Here is a 12,252-nt window from a genome sequence, read left to right as displayed (position 1 = left end):
TTCTTTGTTGTGGTAAGTTGGAACATAAACATATTTTATGATCCATGATGTTTTAGGTAGTTACCTATACTGCTGTGGTCTACATAATAATCAACTATATGTGAAGTCTAATTTAGGTCGGCTTAGTTATTTTGCATATACATCTGATGAGATCTGTTAATTATTATTTTAGCAATTCAATTTTGATAAATAGATAATTTAGGTTTCTATACGCAACTAAGTTTTTCAAAATTTAGGTAGGTACCTACTAGCATTTTATTGATAAATCGAGGAGCGTACCTACTTACAACGTATGGAATTTTGTTACAATATAAGTTTGATGATCGCTTGGTTTGAAAGAGTTCAAAGTTCTTGGTAATGTACTTGTTACAGAGGTAAATTTTGTAAAAAGTCGACTGTGTCCTCCGACGTGTGTATTTCATCAGCCAAATATGCTGTGTTTCGGTTAAAGAGGCAGCAATTAAATTATAGAATACGAAATTATGACATTTTAGTCCTCCGAAATTACTATAGGGGTAGACATGCGTTGTCATTTCGAGCGTTATATTATTACGTGATCCATGGTGCATGCCTATACGGGATGTCATGTAGTTTGTCATTTCAAAATTCAAACACATCAAAAAATGTTAGTGCCTACATATCTACTTTTGTATAAATACTTACTTGGATACGTAGTTATAAATTAAGTATTTCACAGCTTCCTCCCAATGTCGACAACTACACGGAACTGAACCTAAATCATAAATAAATAGCACCTGACGTGAAGCTGTACTAAAATTAACTTTGACTAAAAGAGAGTGGTCTCACTTAATACTTATATCATATAAGCCACACCGTAGTGAGCCTTTCATATATTCGTTATCTGTAAAACATTAGGGGGTTAATTTACCGTAGATTATGTAAAAATAGGTATATTTGAATGCGTAGATCCGTTTCAGTACTCTCAACTTGCTTTGTAAGCCGTTCGGTCCGAGATGAGTTAGGACAGTGAAATAAAAGTGTACAATGTCTTGACTTCTTATCCTGAATGGCAACTCATTTAGTTACCACATTGCTATTAATATATTGTAGGAGATCATTGCTACTTACCATCAGGTAGGCCGTCAGAATATTTGACATTTCAGTTGCAAAAAATTCAATCGATTCATTTTCGGATACGGAGCTAAATTGAACTTTGTAATATATTTCGTGTAACCATCCAACCAACCAACATCATTGCCGCTAAACATCGGTCTATCTTTAATATACCACAAAGTACGTTATTTTCCAATACCCTAAAGTAATTATAACACTCTATAATATAGCTACTTAAACTTAGAAAGTTATTACACTGTATTTCTTTGCAATATCTATGTCAATGTAGTTAGGTAACTTTAATTTAAAGGAAAAATATTAAATAAATAGATACAACTCTTTATTTCTTTTATTTCGTCACTTAACAATAGGAATGGAAACAAATATTTGATTCAAATTATTTAATTATTGTTATGACGTGCCTTTAATTATTAAAGAATTTATTGTGTTTCATATCGTATTGCTTTAGTCGGTAATAAGGGAAAACTTAAAACGAAAACAGATTAGAAAATATTGCATTTCTACGTAATTACAAATGTGTATGGCACATGCTATTATACAAAATATACAGGATTACAGACTAATCAATTAATCTAATATCACTTTATTTAATGATATAATTGCCGATGTATTTCTGTTATTATGGTAAGGATCAGCATCGCATTCAGGTGGGCTGAAGTATCTGTAAAAAGAGACATAATTCCTTATATTAAAACAGGAATGAGAAGACACATCATTATTTTACGAAACTAATGGAAACTAGATAACCTATACACCTTGGGTTTTGGGATTTCGAGTTTTCATTTGAGTTCTCAAAACATTTGCATAGACTACAAGTATCTCTCAAAACTTTTAGACGTTTGGGTACTGATTACTGATGTTTATTTTTCGAACTATTCTAACGCTGTTGCACACAGTCCGTCCTTTGCAACTTCACCGAATGATAGGTGGCGAGTACATATGGCACTACAAATCAGCGGGAGGCCGCCAACTCTTGCCTGATGGATACGACTTTATTCTGAGGGCACCGCCAGGGATTCGAACCTCAGATCAGGCTGTCGTAATTTCGATTCCCATTTGAATTGAACGGGCTAGATGATACTAGAAGGTATCAACTTTATCTTCTCGTGGAAAGAATGTTGATTGTGTTTCTAGTAAAAAATAAATATTCGCCTTAGTAATTTTTACATCCTTACAATGTGTTTATGTTAGCTTTGTCCTTTATTATTGTCATTCAATAGCGCGTGGTATTTAGATGTTACATATGTAGAATTACCTGTTTCATTAAAATCATTAGAGCATATACTTATGTCTAATTAAAAATAAAAAATACAGTTACCCCATAATTACTATATTGGTAGTGGAATTCCCAGTCTTACTACATTGCATTATTTGTGTATAATGGAATAAAGTTATTTACACTTCTTCCATTAAGTAAAGATAATCAATCAACCATAATTGTTGTTTTGGAATCTTTTTTGCAAGATGAATATTTTAATATGTTTCTCATAATCGAATATTAGCCTTTGCTCAGGCAACGATATCTCTTAATAGTAATTATATTATTATAAATATATATAATATTGAACGACTGGACATAACCCAATCGTCCAATATATATGAATATGTACCCATAAAAATATATAAAGGCATGCCAATTACGAAGCTATTAAATATTTTGACAAAATGTAATTTCGAATCAGATGTATACTTACACATTGCTTTTGAAGCCTCATCTTGTATAGGAGCCTGATACTCGTCTGTTATTTCTAAAAATTGGTAGATAGCTTTAAAACCAGTACCATCTAACCGATCATTGGACCTGAATGTTACTTTGAAGAAGTTTCTCTCCGACTCCACATGAAACTCCTTCATCAGACCGCAATATCTACCATATCTATTGTCCTCAGTCATATAGTTTGAAAATTCAACGTAATCGCTAGCTGACACGGCTTCACATCTGAAATAGTCGAGTATTTTTATTGTTAGGAACTTAGATGACACAATTAGATGATCTAATAAATAATTCATTACAATAATATCTACAATATTAGTAAATTCAGGTATACGGAATATGGCTAATGAGCATATACCTATATCTGATTGTATTAATATGCTTCCCATCTCTGAAGATATTTATTGAGACAACCACATTTATGTACCTTTATAACTATACCCTAGTAGACCGAATTCGAATATAGGTATTCGACAGAATAATGGACTGCGACAAAAAATTGGCTTTGCAAATCTCATGCAATTTTTTATTACAGTAGGTACGATTAAGATGATATTTATTTTACCATAGTGACATCATTATATAGATCACCAGGTAAGGTTCAGCAGAATTCTTATCCGATTCGGTACTATAGTGGTTAAACAGTGAAATAAGGTTCCTGAGTGAACATTATTACAGTGAATTTTGAAAAATTATGTATGGATACAAAAAAAAATGTAGAATATAGTTACCAATAAAATTCTGAAATAATAATACGTACGGCAAAACTCCTTCGATATCGAAGTTCGTAAAGTGAAGATGAACCTTCTCTGTCTCCCCACCATGGAAGAAATATGTACATTCAGTGTCACGGGGATATGGTCCCGGAGAATTAGGAGACGCGAAGGTACCATTTCGAGATTCACTACTATTATAAACAAAGGCGCAAGGAAACTCTTTCAGTTGCCTCCCTGTATTGATTCCGAAATCTAAAAATGAAATATATGAATATTAAAAACATATCTATATTTAGTACTAAATTTTGATTAGATTAAGTAAATCTATCAAGTATATCATTGATGGCGTAGTGGCTAATAATGATACTATTGAATGAAGGAGGAAAATACACTTACTTTCTACAAACGAATATGATATTTTAAATCCTCTGGCATATCTAGAAGACTGTGTACCCCGGAATTCCAACATTAGTTTCGGTCCATTCGACATAATTGGTTTGGGTAGGTTTACCCCACAAAATGTCTCGACCTTTTCTAACCTTCCGTCTACATTCACGAATGCTTGTAGGGAATCCAAATTCGTACAGCTGAAATGAAAATGAAGAAAATTGTTAAGTTGTCATCTAACTAATAGTTCGATGGGATGAAAAATAGCAAAAGAAGTTCTTGAATGCAGAAAGCATAATTTTTCAACCACCTTTCTGCATCAAGATAATGATATTTCTTTATAACTTTTGACGGATATCGTCAGCTACACACCAGCACGCGTGGGAACTGTAATCTAGTATGCCTGGTCGACCTCCAAGTGATCCCTCATGGAAATCATTGTGGTGAATTTGTCACAAAGGGATAACTGACCTTATCTTATTGTCCTACAGGTGCTTCGCGTATACCATCAGGCGGGTGTACTATGCTAGTATCATTAATTAAAAACCTTTGTATATATTATATTTTTTCGTAATTTTAATATGTTTATATATATAAAATGTAAACTAAGATGATGATCTTAGTTAATATTTTTTTTCACTATGTACTCTTCACCACCTGTTGCAATGTTTCACTTTTGTCTGCTACGAAAGGCTGAGCAGTCGAGTGTAGCTAAATTCTTTTAGGGTACCGCCGATACCACTATTGATCCTATATATATTGCTAGCAATATGCAGCACTACTGGCCACTAGTCCCCATCACTAACAACCACTCGTCCCTTAGCCGTAGTCGGACGGTTTCACACAATTTGATACATAATACTATTTTAATGGTTTTACTTATGTACTAGTAGGTATTAGACTCATTTTTTAATAATAAGTATTTTTTTAAATTATTGTTTCTATTATAAAATTAGATACTTACTCAACAGATCCATCTGCAGATTTGTACAAAAAGAAATCTTGAAATATTAATCTAACTCTCTCCTTTCCTCTTCCAAAAAACTCGTAGTGGCAGTGCGTATTAGGTGGATAAGGCGACGGGTAATGAGGAGATGTAAGTGTTCCATGCTTTGATCCATCACTGCTAAACTCTTGATGACAGGATGAAGCTGAAAAAATTGAAAAAGAAAAATTAAATTAATCCGTATTAGTACTTTGTGGGGATGAAGTAAGAATACACGGACTACATTTATCCATGTTAGATTAGAGGAACGAAGCAGGAAAATATAATGTAAAATACATCAAAAATTTCTAAATGTCTTTAGGATATGTGATGACCCAAATTTATTGATATTGTCCGTTAAAAAATATATATTTATAAATAAAATATATTAGTATTAATTTTATAGTATAGAACAACATGAAAACTATTCGTGAATGCAGGTCAATAAGAGAACTAAGTTTTTTTCGGTAATCATATTTAACATATTTATATGAAAACCATTGTTGGTATTTACTTTTGCTCAGTGGTATTTACTTAATAGTAATAGAAGTGAAAAGTAGAGAAGAACGATGATTAGCTCTAATAGTTTTAATAGGCATTTTTATTCAATCCAAATGGAGTACAAAACAGTTCTAAGACGCATGCGTGAAGAATGCGGTCGATAGGGTACGTCATTTGTCGTTATTATTTGTAGGTGCTAGCAACAGTGGTTACGGTTAAAATGCGTACCATCGTCATTAAACGAATATCAAAACTGATTTAAGTAAAAAGTATTACGTTTTCATTTCTAACTCCACCGGTGATTCGTTACATTATTTACGTGCCTGAGCAAAATTCGCATCACTAGAAATGTCGAATTGACATTGACATTTGACATTTCGTTGTTGTTTTGATTCATTATGTAGATTTAAGTGCGTATGTAACAGTATTTGTTATTAATTCCCTATAAACTTAAATATGTTTCATAATTTTTTGTGGTATAAAGCAGAGTGTTAATAAAGTTTTACGTTATGGCGGATTTTACACCTTTCTACGTCGACAGAGCGAAAGGCGGACGAGCATCATGCAAAGTTTGCAAAGGAAATTGCCAAACTGGAGAACTACGCTTTGCCAAGATTGTTGCAAGTCCATATGGCGAAAATCAGCAAATGAAATCATGGCATCATGTGGATTGTTTCATGACGGCGTTATTAAAACAACGTCCAGCCACCAAACGTATAGACTCCATCGACGACATTGGGAACTGGGACAGTGTAACCAAGGAAGATCAAAAGTTTTTATTAAAGAAAATAAATGAAATGGAAAAACTTTATGCTGAGAAAAACAGCGGGAAATATACAGCGAAAGTAATAAAGAATGAGTCAAAAGCGCCTCAAATTAGCACTGATACTACTGACATTACTAATACAAAAGCATTGCAAACACAAAGTATAAAAACTAATGATAACATGTTCTCAACATTCTTTAATCTTTGTAAGAAAATATCAAAGGTAGATGCATATACAGAAAAAACAGCAGTTGTTAATAATTTTTTTCGTAAAGGCACAGACAATAACTTGTTCAATGGTGATTTATTATTATGGTGTAAATTGTTATTGCCACAGGTTACTAAAAGGGTTTACAATTTGAAAAGTAAACAGATAATCAAATTGTTCTCCAAAATATTTAGTACAGATCATTATGACATGCTTATAGATCTTGAACAAGGTGATGTAGCTCAGACTGTTCAAAATTTCTTTACCAAAGCTAATTCTGTCATACCGGCCCATGAGAGTACTCTAACAATACATGATGTTGAGAATTTCCTTGAAGATCTTTCTAAATTGACAAAAGAGGAAGAACAAATATATCACTTTAAAAAAATTGTTAAAAAATGTACTCAGGATGACATACTGATGTTAATTCGGCTTATCAAAGGAGACTTGCGTATAAATGCGGGCCCAAAACATATTTTGGAGGGTGTTCATCCAGATGCTTACAAAGCTTTTCAAACATCAAGAGATCTGAGCATGGTATTAGATAGAGTTTTGTCTAACACCACGGGTGTGAAACACAAGGACTCATCACATGATAATGTCCGAGCTAAAATAATCCTTATGACTCCTGTCCTTCCCATGTTAGCGGAGGCCTGTAAATCAGTTGAAATGGCAATGAAGAAATGTCCAAATGGAATGTTTTCCGAAATCAAATATGATGGGGAGAGAGTACAAGTGCATAAAAAAGGGAATGAGTTTAAGTATTTTTCACGAGCTTTGAAACCTGTTATGCCACATAAAATTAGTCATTTTAAGGATTATTTACCTCAAGCATTTCCTGAGGCTGTTGATCTGATTTTAGATGCTGAAGTTTTGATGGTCGATACCAATACTGGTAAACCATTACCATTTGGTACACTTGGTATTCATAAGCAGTCAAAGTTTAAGGATGCACAGGTCTGTCTGTTTGTATTTGACTGTTTATATTATAATGATAAGGTTCTTATAGATCTGCCTATACGAAAAAGAAGACAGTTCTTAATTGACAATATGGTTGAAGTAAAAAATCATGTAATGATTTCTGAACAGCAGCACATTGAGAAAGCAGCGGATTTGGCAACAATGATTGCAGAGGTAATATCTAATTTATAACTTGTATTTTTTATGTCTTGTGTTTTTGTAATGTAACAAATTATTGCAAAACTGTGGTCAATTTTTATTGTTAGATCATATTTATTTGTAAATTCATCAATTACACTTACACATTCATCTAAATTTTATTTGTACAGATTATGTTACTTTCACAGTGATGTGTTTTTATTATAGTAACTCTTATAATTTATTATAATATGCTGCTTATAATTCAGTAATGATAGGATTTTGTAAAAATAGAAATAAATTTTATAAGTGATATCTATACTAAACTAGTAACTAAACTAAAATCCAGGTTTTAAGTTAAAAATAATGATATATGTATATATTTATAATTACCTGACTTATATGTATATTAGAATAATTTTGGGAAAATAAGTATAATTAATTCTCCTATAATTTTACAATAAAACCATTGTCTTGTGTCTTTTTACTTGAATTAAATAGGCCTTTTTTGTATATATTTGTATACTGCTTACTTACTTGTAAAATAACAGTATTATAAAATGACGGTTTCAGGTGTTGCAGCTTGGGTTAGAAGGATTAGTATTGAAGGATCTAGAGTCTACATATGAGCCTGGTAAACGGCATTGGTTAAAAGTAAAAAAGGATTATCTATTTGATGGAGCAATGGCAGATACAGCTGATCTCGTTGTTCTGGGAGCTTGGTTTGGTAAATAAAATAACTATATATTCTCACAGACGACTCTATGGTGAAGACCTCGGTAGTATATTGGTTTAGCACTGCTTTACTTCCAATAGTTGTGTTTCCTTACTTCTGATATTTGTAATCATGAGTATGATTATGAATGTTTTCTATGCATATTATGTACATGTGTTCATTGTAATTAAAAAACATATATTTCAATATTTATATTGGTTGTCTAGTACCCATAACACAAGATTTGCATAGCTTAGGACTAAATGATGCTGTGTGAACTGTAAAAGAACTAATTGCCTGTGCAATAAGATAATATAAGTAATATTTAATGCATATGCTACATCCTATATTATTTAACCCATGTAAAGTGAGAATGTGGCATCAGTGTTAAAAATTTTGTTTATATTTTAACTACATAATTTAGTATTGTTTACAAATTTTACTTTTACAATGGTTCTAGATTGTTCTATTTGGTATATAGACAGTTAATTTAAATTTTGAACACAACATACTGAGATAATTATAATAAAGGTGTTGGTTACCTTTATTCTCACAACTGTTCAAATACAAGCTTGAAATCCACCATTATAGCCCCAATACATATAATAGGTATTGGGGCTATAATTTCCAATTCTAAACAATTCATGAGCCTATAAAATTTGTTTCATTGGTTGAGTACCAAAGCTTAGTAGTATAAGTCCAATCGAAAATTAGTGTTGATTTTTTGTCTTAAGCTATTCACCAGTAATGGCTAATAGGTTTTAGCTATAAAAACAAGTAGTATTTTTTTTTTAAATGACAAATCTGAGACATTATAAAATATATTTCTTGACATATCAATAGAGTTTTCATAGTCATAATTGGAATAGTCATTTTTAGTAACTGCCTAATAGATATTCTTCATTGTGATTATGATTCAAGTAGTTTCACTGTATTCGCTTACCCTCATATTGAAATGATCATAATATTTAGATGCAAAAATATTATTCTTATTAAATAAGTTTTTAATTGCAGGCTCTGGGAAGAAAGGCGGTATGATGTCAGTTTTTCTGATGGGATGTTTTGACGAGTTACGAGACCGATGGGTCACTGTGACAAAAGTGCATACTGGTCACGATGATAGCACTTTGGAAAGACTCCAAGTGCAATTAGAGCCTCTCATGTTAAAAATATCTCAAGATAATACTAGAATACCTTCATGGCTGGACTGCAATAAAGGACTGGTTCCTGATTTTGTAGCGAAAGATCCGAAAAAACAACCTGTGTGGGAAATAACTGGTAAGCTCTTTGACATCTTTTATAAAACAGTTATACTTTAATATTTGCGTTTAGTATATATTATTAACATCACATATGGTACAGGATCTATAAATAAAAGAATGCCCCAATTCTAACTGGGTGGGCTAAAGTAATCATCTGGATGGAATTCAATGGCCAGTTCAACATGTATTTACTTACAAAAAATTGCATTATCATCAATGAAAATGTATTTAGATAAAACTCGTTTTTTACAATATTTATATTTTGTTTGCATAGTATAAGAGATAATTTAAAATATCAGTTCGCGAGACAATTTGTCGATTCTATTCGGCCAACTTGAATGTTCGGCCAACGCGACGTTTTGGCAGTTGAGAAATCATAGCATGCACGCTCATAATTTCATTACAAGTAAAAATGTTTACTGCCTAACGAGTGGGCACGGGTCGGGTCAATCTAATATATTGAATGCTGTAAACTCAAATAGCAGATTAAAAATGTACAAATTTAGGAACTATAATTTCAGGTACTGAATTTACCAAAGCAAACATACATACAGCAGATGGTATTTCTATTAGATTTCCAAGGGTAACAAGAATACGAAAAGATAAAGACTGGACAACCGCTACCAACTTGAAAGAACTAAAGCATTTATATAAAACGTCAAAAGAAAAGACAGACGTAACCCTTTTGAATAATCTAGCTGTAACAGCTTCCCAGAATTCAGTGTCACCGAAAAATAAAATAAAAGACAGTCCAAAAGCCAACAAAATAGATAAATTTCTTACAAAACAAGATAAAACATCACCGGTGAAAAAGAAATTTCAAAAAGATGATTCTAATACTACAATCACGTCGATAAAGAGTGAATCTAGTTTTGAGGAGACTGAATGCGCACAAACATTCAGTAATTCCAATACTACACCTAAAAAGAGAATGAATCAAAGCGATATAAAGGAAGAAATGATATCACCATTTAAAAAGAAGAAAAGGAACAAGAATACCCTTGACGTATCGGATGAATGCGATAATAATATAAACTGTGATGATGTTGACAGTAAAAAGGATATAAAGATACAGTTGTTACCTGATAATCCTTTGCCTGATGTATTCAAAGATAAAAGATTAGGTTTCTACCCGGATTTCATTAGTTTTCCAGAGGACGAAAGAAAACATTTCGAAAGACATTGGATAGCATATGGCGGTATAGTAGATAAATCGATACGCAATATGAAGGCTGATTTTGTCGTTCATATAAACGATGAGATAAGCTTTAAGAAAATGACGAAATTAAAAAGAAATTTACCGGATCATGTTAGGCACGTCAATAAGAATTGGCTTATAAGATGTATTAATGATATTAAATTGTGTGATGTTATTAATTATACAGTTACCGTTAAACCATAAATTTATAATAAATTATATTAGAACATAGTTAAGCGCAAATTGTTTGTGGTATTTTAATAAAAGCTAAATCGTTGTAATCTCACAGGCGATGTATTAACAAAACGCTTTATTTTCTAATAGCTTTATTAATACATATATTTTCGAATAATTGTGAATCTTCTATAAGTATCGTTATGAATTGTTATTGTTTTTATACAATCGTCACATGTGTGAGTGTAAAAATTATGGATTAAATTACATATTGTTCAATATATTTATATTACTATTCTTTTCATTCCAATAGTTGTAACAACTGCTGCAACAACTGCCTTTTAGGTGTAATTTCATAGAAGCCAATAAACTGCTATAGGTTAAATTAAACCAACAAGTTAAAACCTAATCTCCTGGTATGATTTTGTTTTACATCCGTCTATTATTGTTTGATATTTCACAAATTGGTAATGTTATAACGATATCTAAGGAATAGTTACATATGATAAAGAAATGTTTTTAGATTTGGAACTTTACGGGTATTTAAGAAGTTGTCTCTGTTTGGGAGTAGCAACAGTCGCTAATATAAACAGCCTATCTGTTGAACTTGTACTGTGCAGTAAGTGAAGTGAAGTACACACTTGCGGTGCTCCTCCTGAGAGATAAGTTGTAATGCATCCGTGCCTTTCAATTACACAGGCATATGTCATAGTTCAAACCAAAATATTGATTACAAACAAAACTGACTTACGGCAGATAGGCAAGCCAGAGTTAGACGACTTTGAACAAAGTCTACGTCGATAGTTGTTATTAGTTAATTTATATTGTTACACAAAATCAGACAAATTTAATTTACAAAAATAATTCAAACGGATCTTTTTTCTTTATTTATAAAATAAAAAGAGTGTGGTATGAAGTAGTATATACATATATATACATAAATTATTGATAGATAGACAATAATATAGACATTGCATTGCAGTATTTTCTTTACTATCGAATTCCATGCTACAATTATTTGAATTTTTAGAAATCTTGTTCCGCCACCGCTTAGAATGTCTACGAATATTTATTATATTTTTCTCACGTATTTCACGTATACACTTCATGAATAGAATTTCTTGGACACTGGATAAATGATTACTATTATACTACTCTATCTTTTTATATCATATGCTATACCTTGAAAGACTTCCAATCGATCGTCCGTAAGTGTGTTATTGTCTATTTAATTTGATTCCTATTGCCTATAGTGGAGACTGTTAGAAATACCGAATATTAGTTATACTCCTAGTTACGAATCCTTATAGGTTATTCGTCACGCAATTCGTCCTGAGTTCGAGTTCGAGTTTAGTTACTGATTAATTGTAGCCTTCGTGGCTTAGTCAACTTCATTCTCATATTTTCACCCCTCACCAGTGGTGTAATAGCAT

General features: G+C 31.9%; 2 protein-coding genes across 3 annotated transcripts in view; one reads left to right on the top strand and one right to left on the bottom strand.

The window, feature by feature from the left end:
- Nucleotides 1–1,418: 1,418 nt before the first annotated feature.
- LOC131852079 (suppressor of lurcher protein 1) overlaps nt 1,419–12,252 on the bottom strand; it is a 286,739-nt gene continuing 275,905 nt past the window's right edge. For both annotated transcript variants that reach the window (XM_059202698.1, XM_059202699.1), the window contains exons 11-15: nt 4,877–5,063; nt 3,922–4,112; nt 3,570–3,777; nt 2,790–3,034; nt 1,419–1,756 (exon numbers count right to left, since the gene is read on the bottom strand). In XM_059202698.1, coding sequence (XP_059058681.1) covers nt 1,683–1,756; nt 2,790–3,034; nt 3,570–3,777; nt 3,922–4,112; nt 4,877–5,063 — 905 coding nt within the window. In that variant the 3' untranslated portion in view covers nt 1,419–1,682. The remainder of the gene's footprint in view (nt 1,757–2,789; nt 3,035–3,569; nt 3,778–3,921; nt 4,113–4,876; nt 5,064–12,252) is intronic.
- Nucleotides 5,799–11,070, top strand: LOC131852084 (DNA ligase 3). The gene is made up of 4 exons (XM_059202705.1): nt 5,799–7,506; nt 8,044–8,197; nt 9,200–9,463; nt 9,969–11,070. The coding sequence occupies exons 1-4, from the start codon at nt 5,908–5,910 to the stop codon at nt 10,847–10,849; spliced, it is 2,898 nt and encodes a 965-aa protein (XP_059058688.1). The 5' UTR covers nt 5,799–5,907; the 3' UTR covers nt 10,850–11,070.

This window comes from Achroia grisella, unplaced genomic scaffold (genome assembly GCF_030625045.1).
Source record: "Achroia grisella isolate CSIRO2021 unplaced genomic scaffold, CSIRO_AGI_Agris_v1 utg821, whole genome shotgun sequence".
NCBI classification, from domain to species: Eukaryota; Metazoa; Arthropoda; class Insecta; order Lepidoptera; family Pyralidae; genus Achroia; species Achroia grisella.
The sequence above is the reverse complement of the archived record's forward strand: the minus strand, read 5'-3'. Positions and strand labels throughout refer to the sequence as shown.

What these genes read in the sequence shown, in the direction of transcription:
- LOC131852084 (XM_059202705.1), top strand. Translation starts at nt 5,908, where the DNA reads ATGGCGGATTTTACACCTTTCTACGTCGACAGAGCGAAAGGCGGACGA. An exon ending in TGTTCTGGGAGCTTGGTTTG is followed by an intron (nt 8,198 to 9,199) that starts GTAAATAAAATA and finishes TTTTAATTGCAG; the next exon opens with GCTCTGGGAAGAAAGGCGGT. An exon ending in ACCTGTGTGGGAAATAACTG is followed by an intron (nt 9,464 to 9,968) that starts GTAAGCTCTTTG and finishes CTATAATTTCAG; the next exon opens with GTACTGAATTTACCAAAGCA.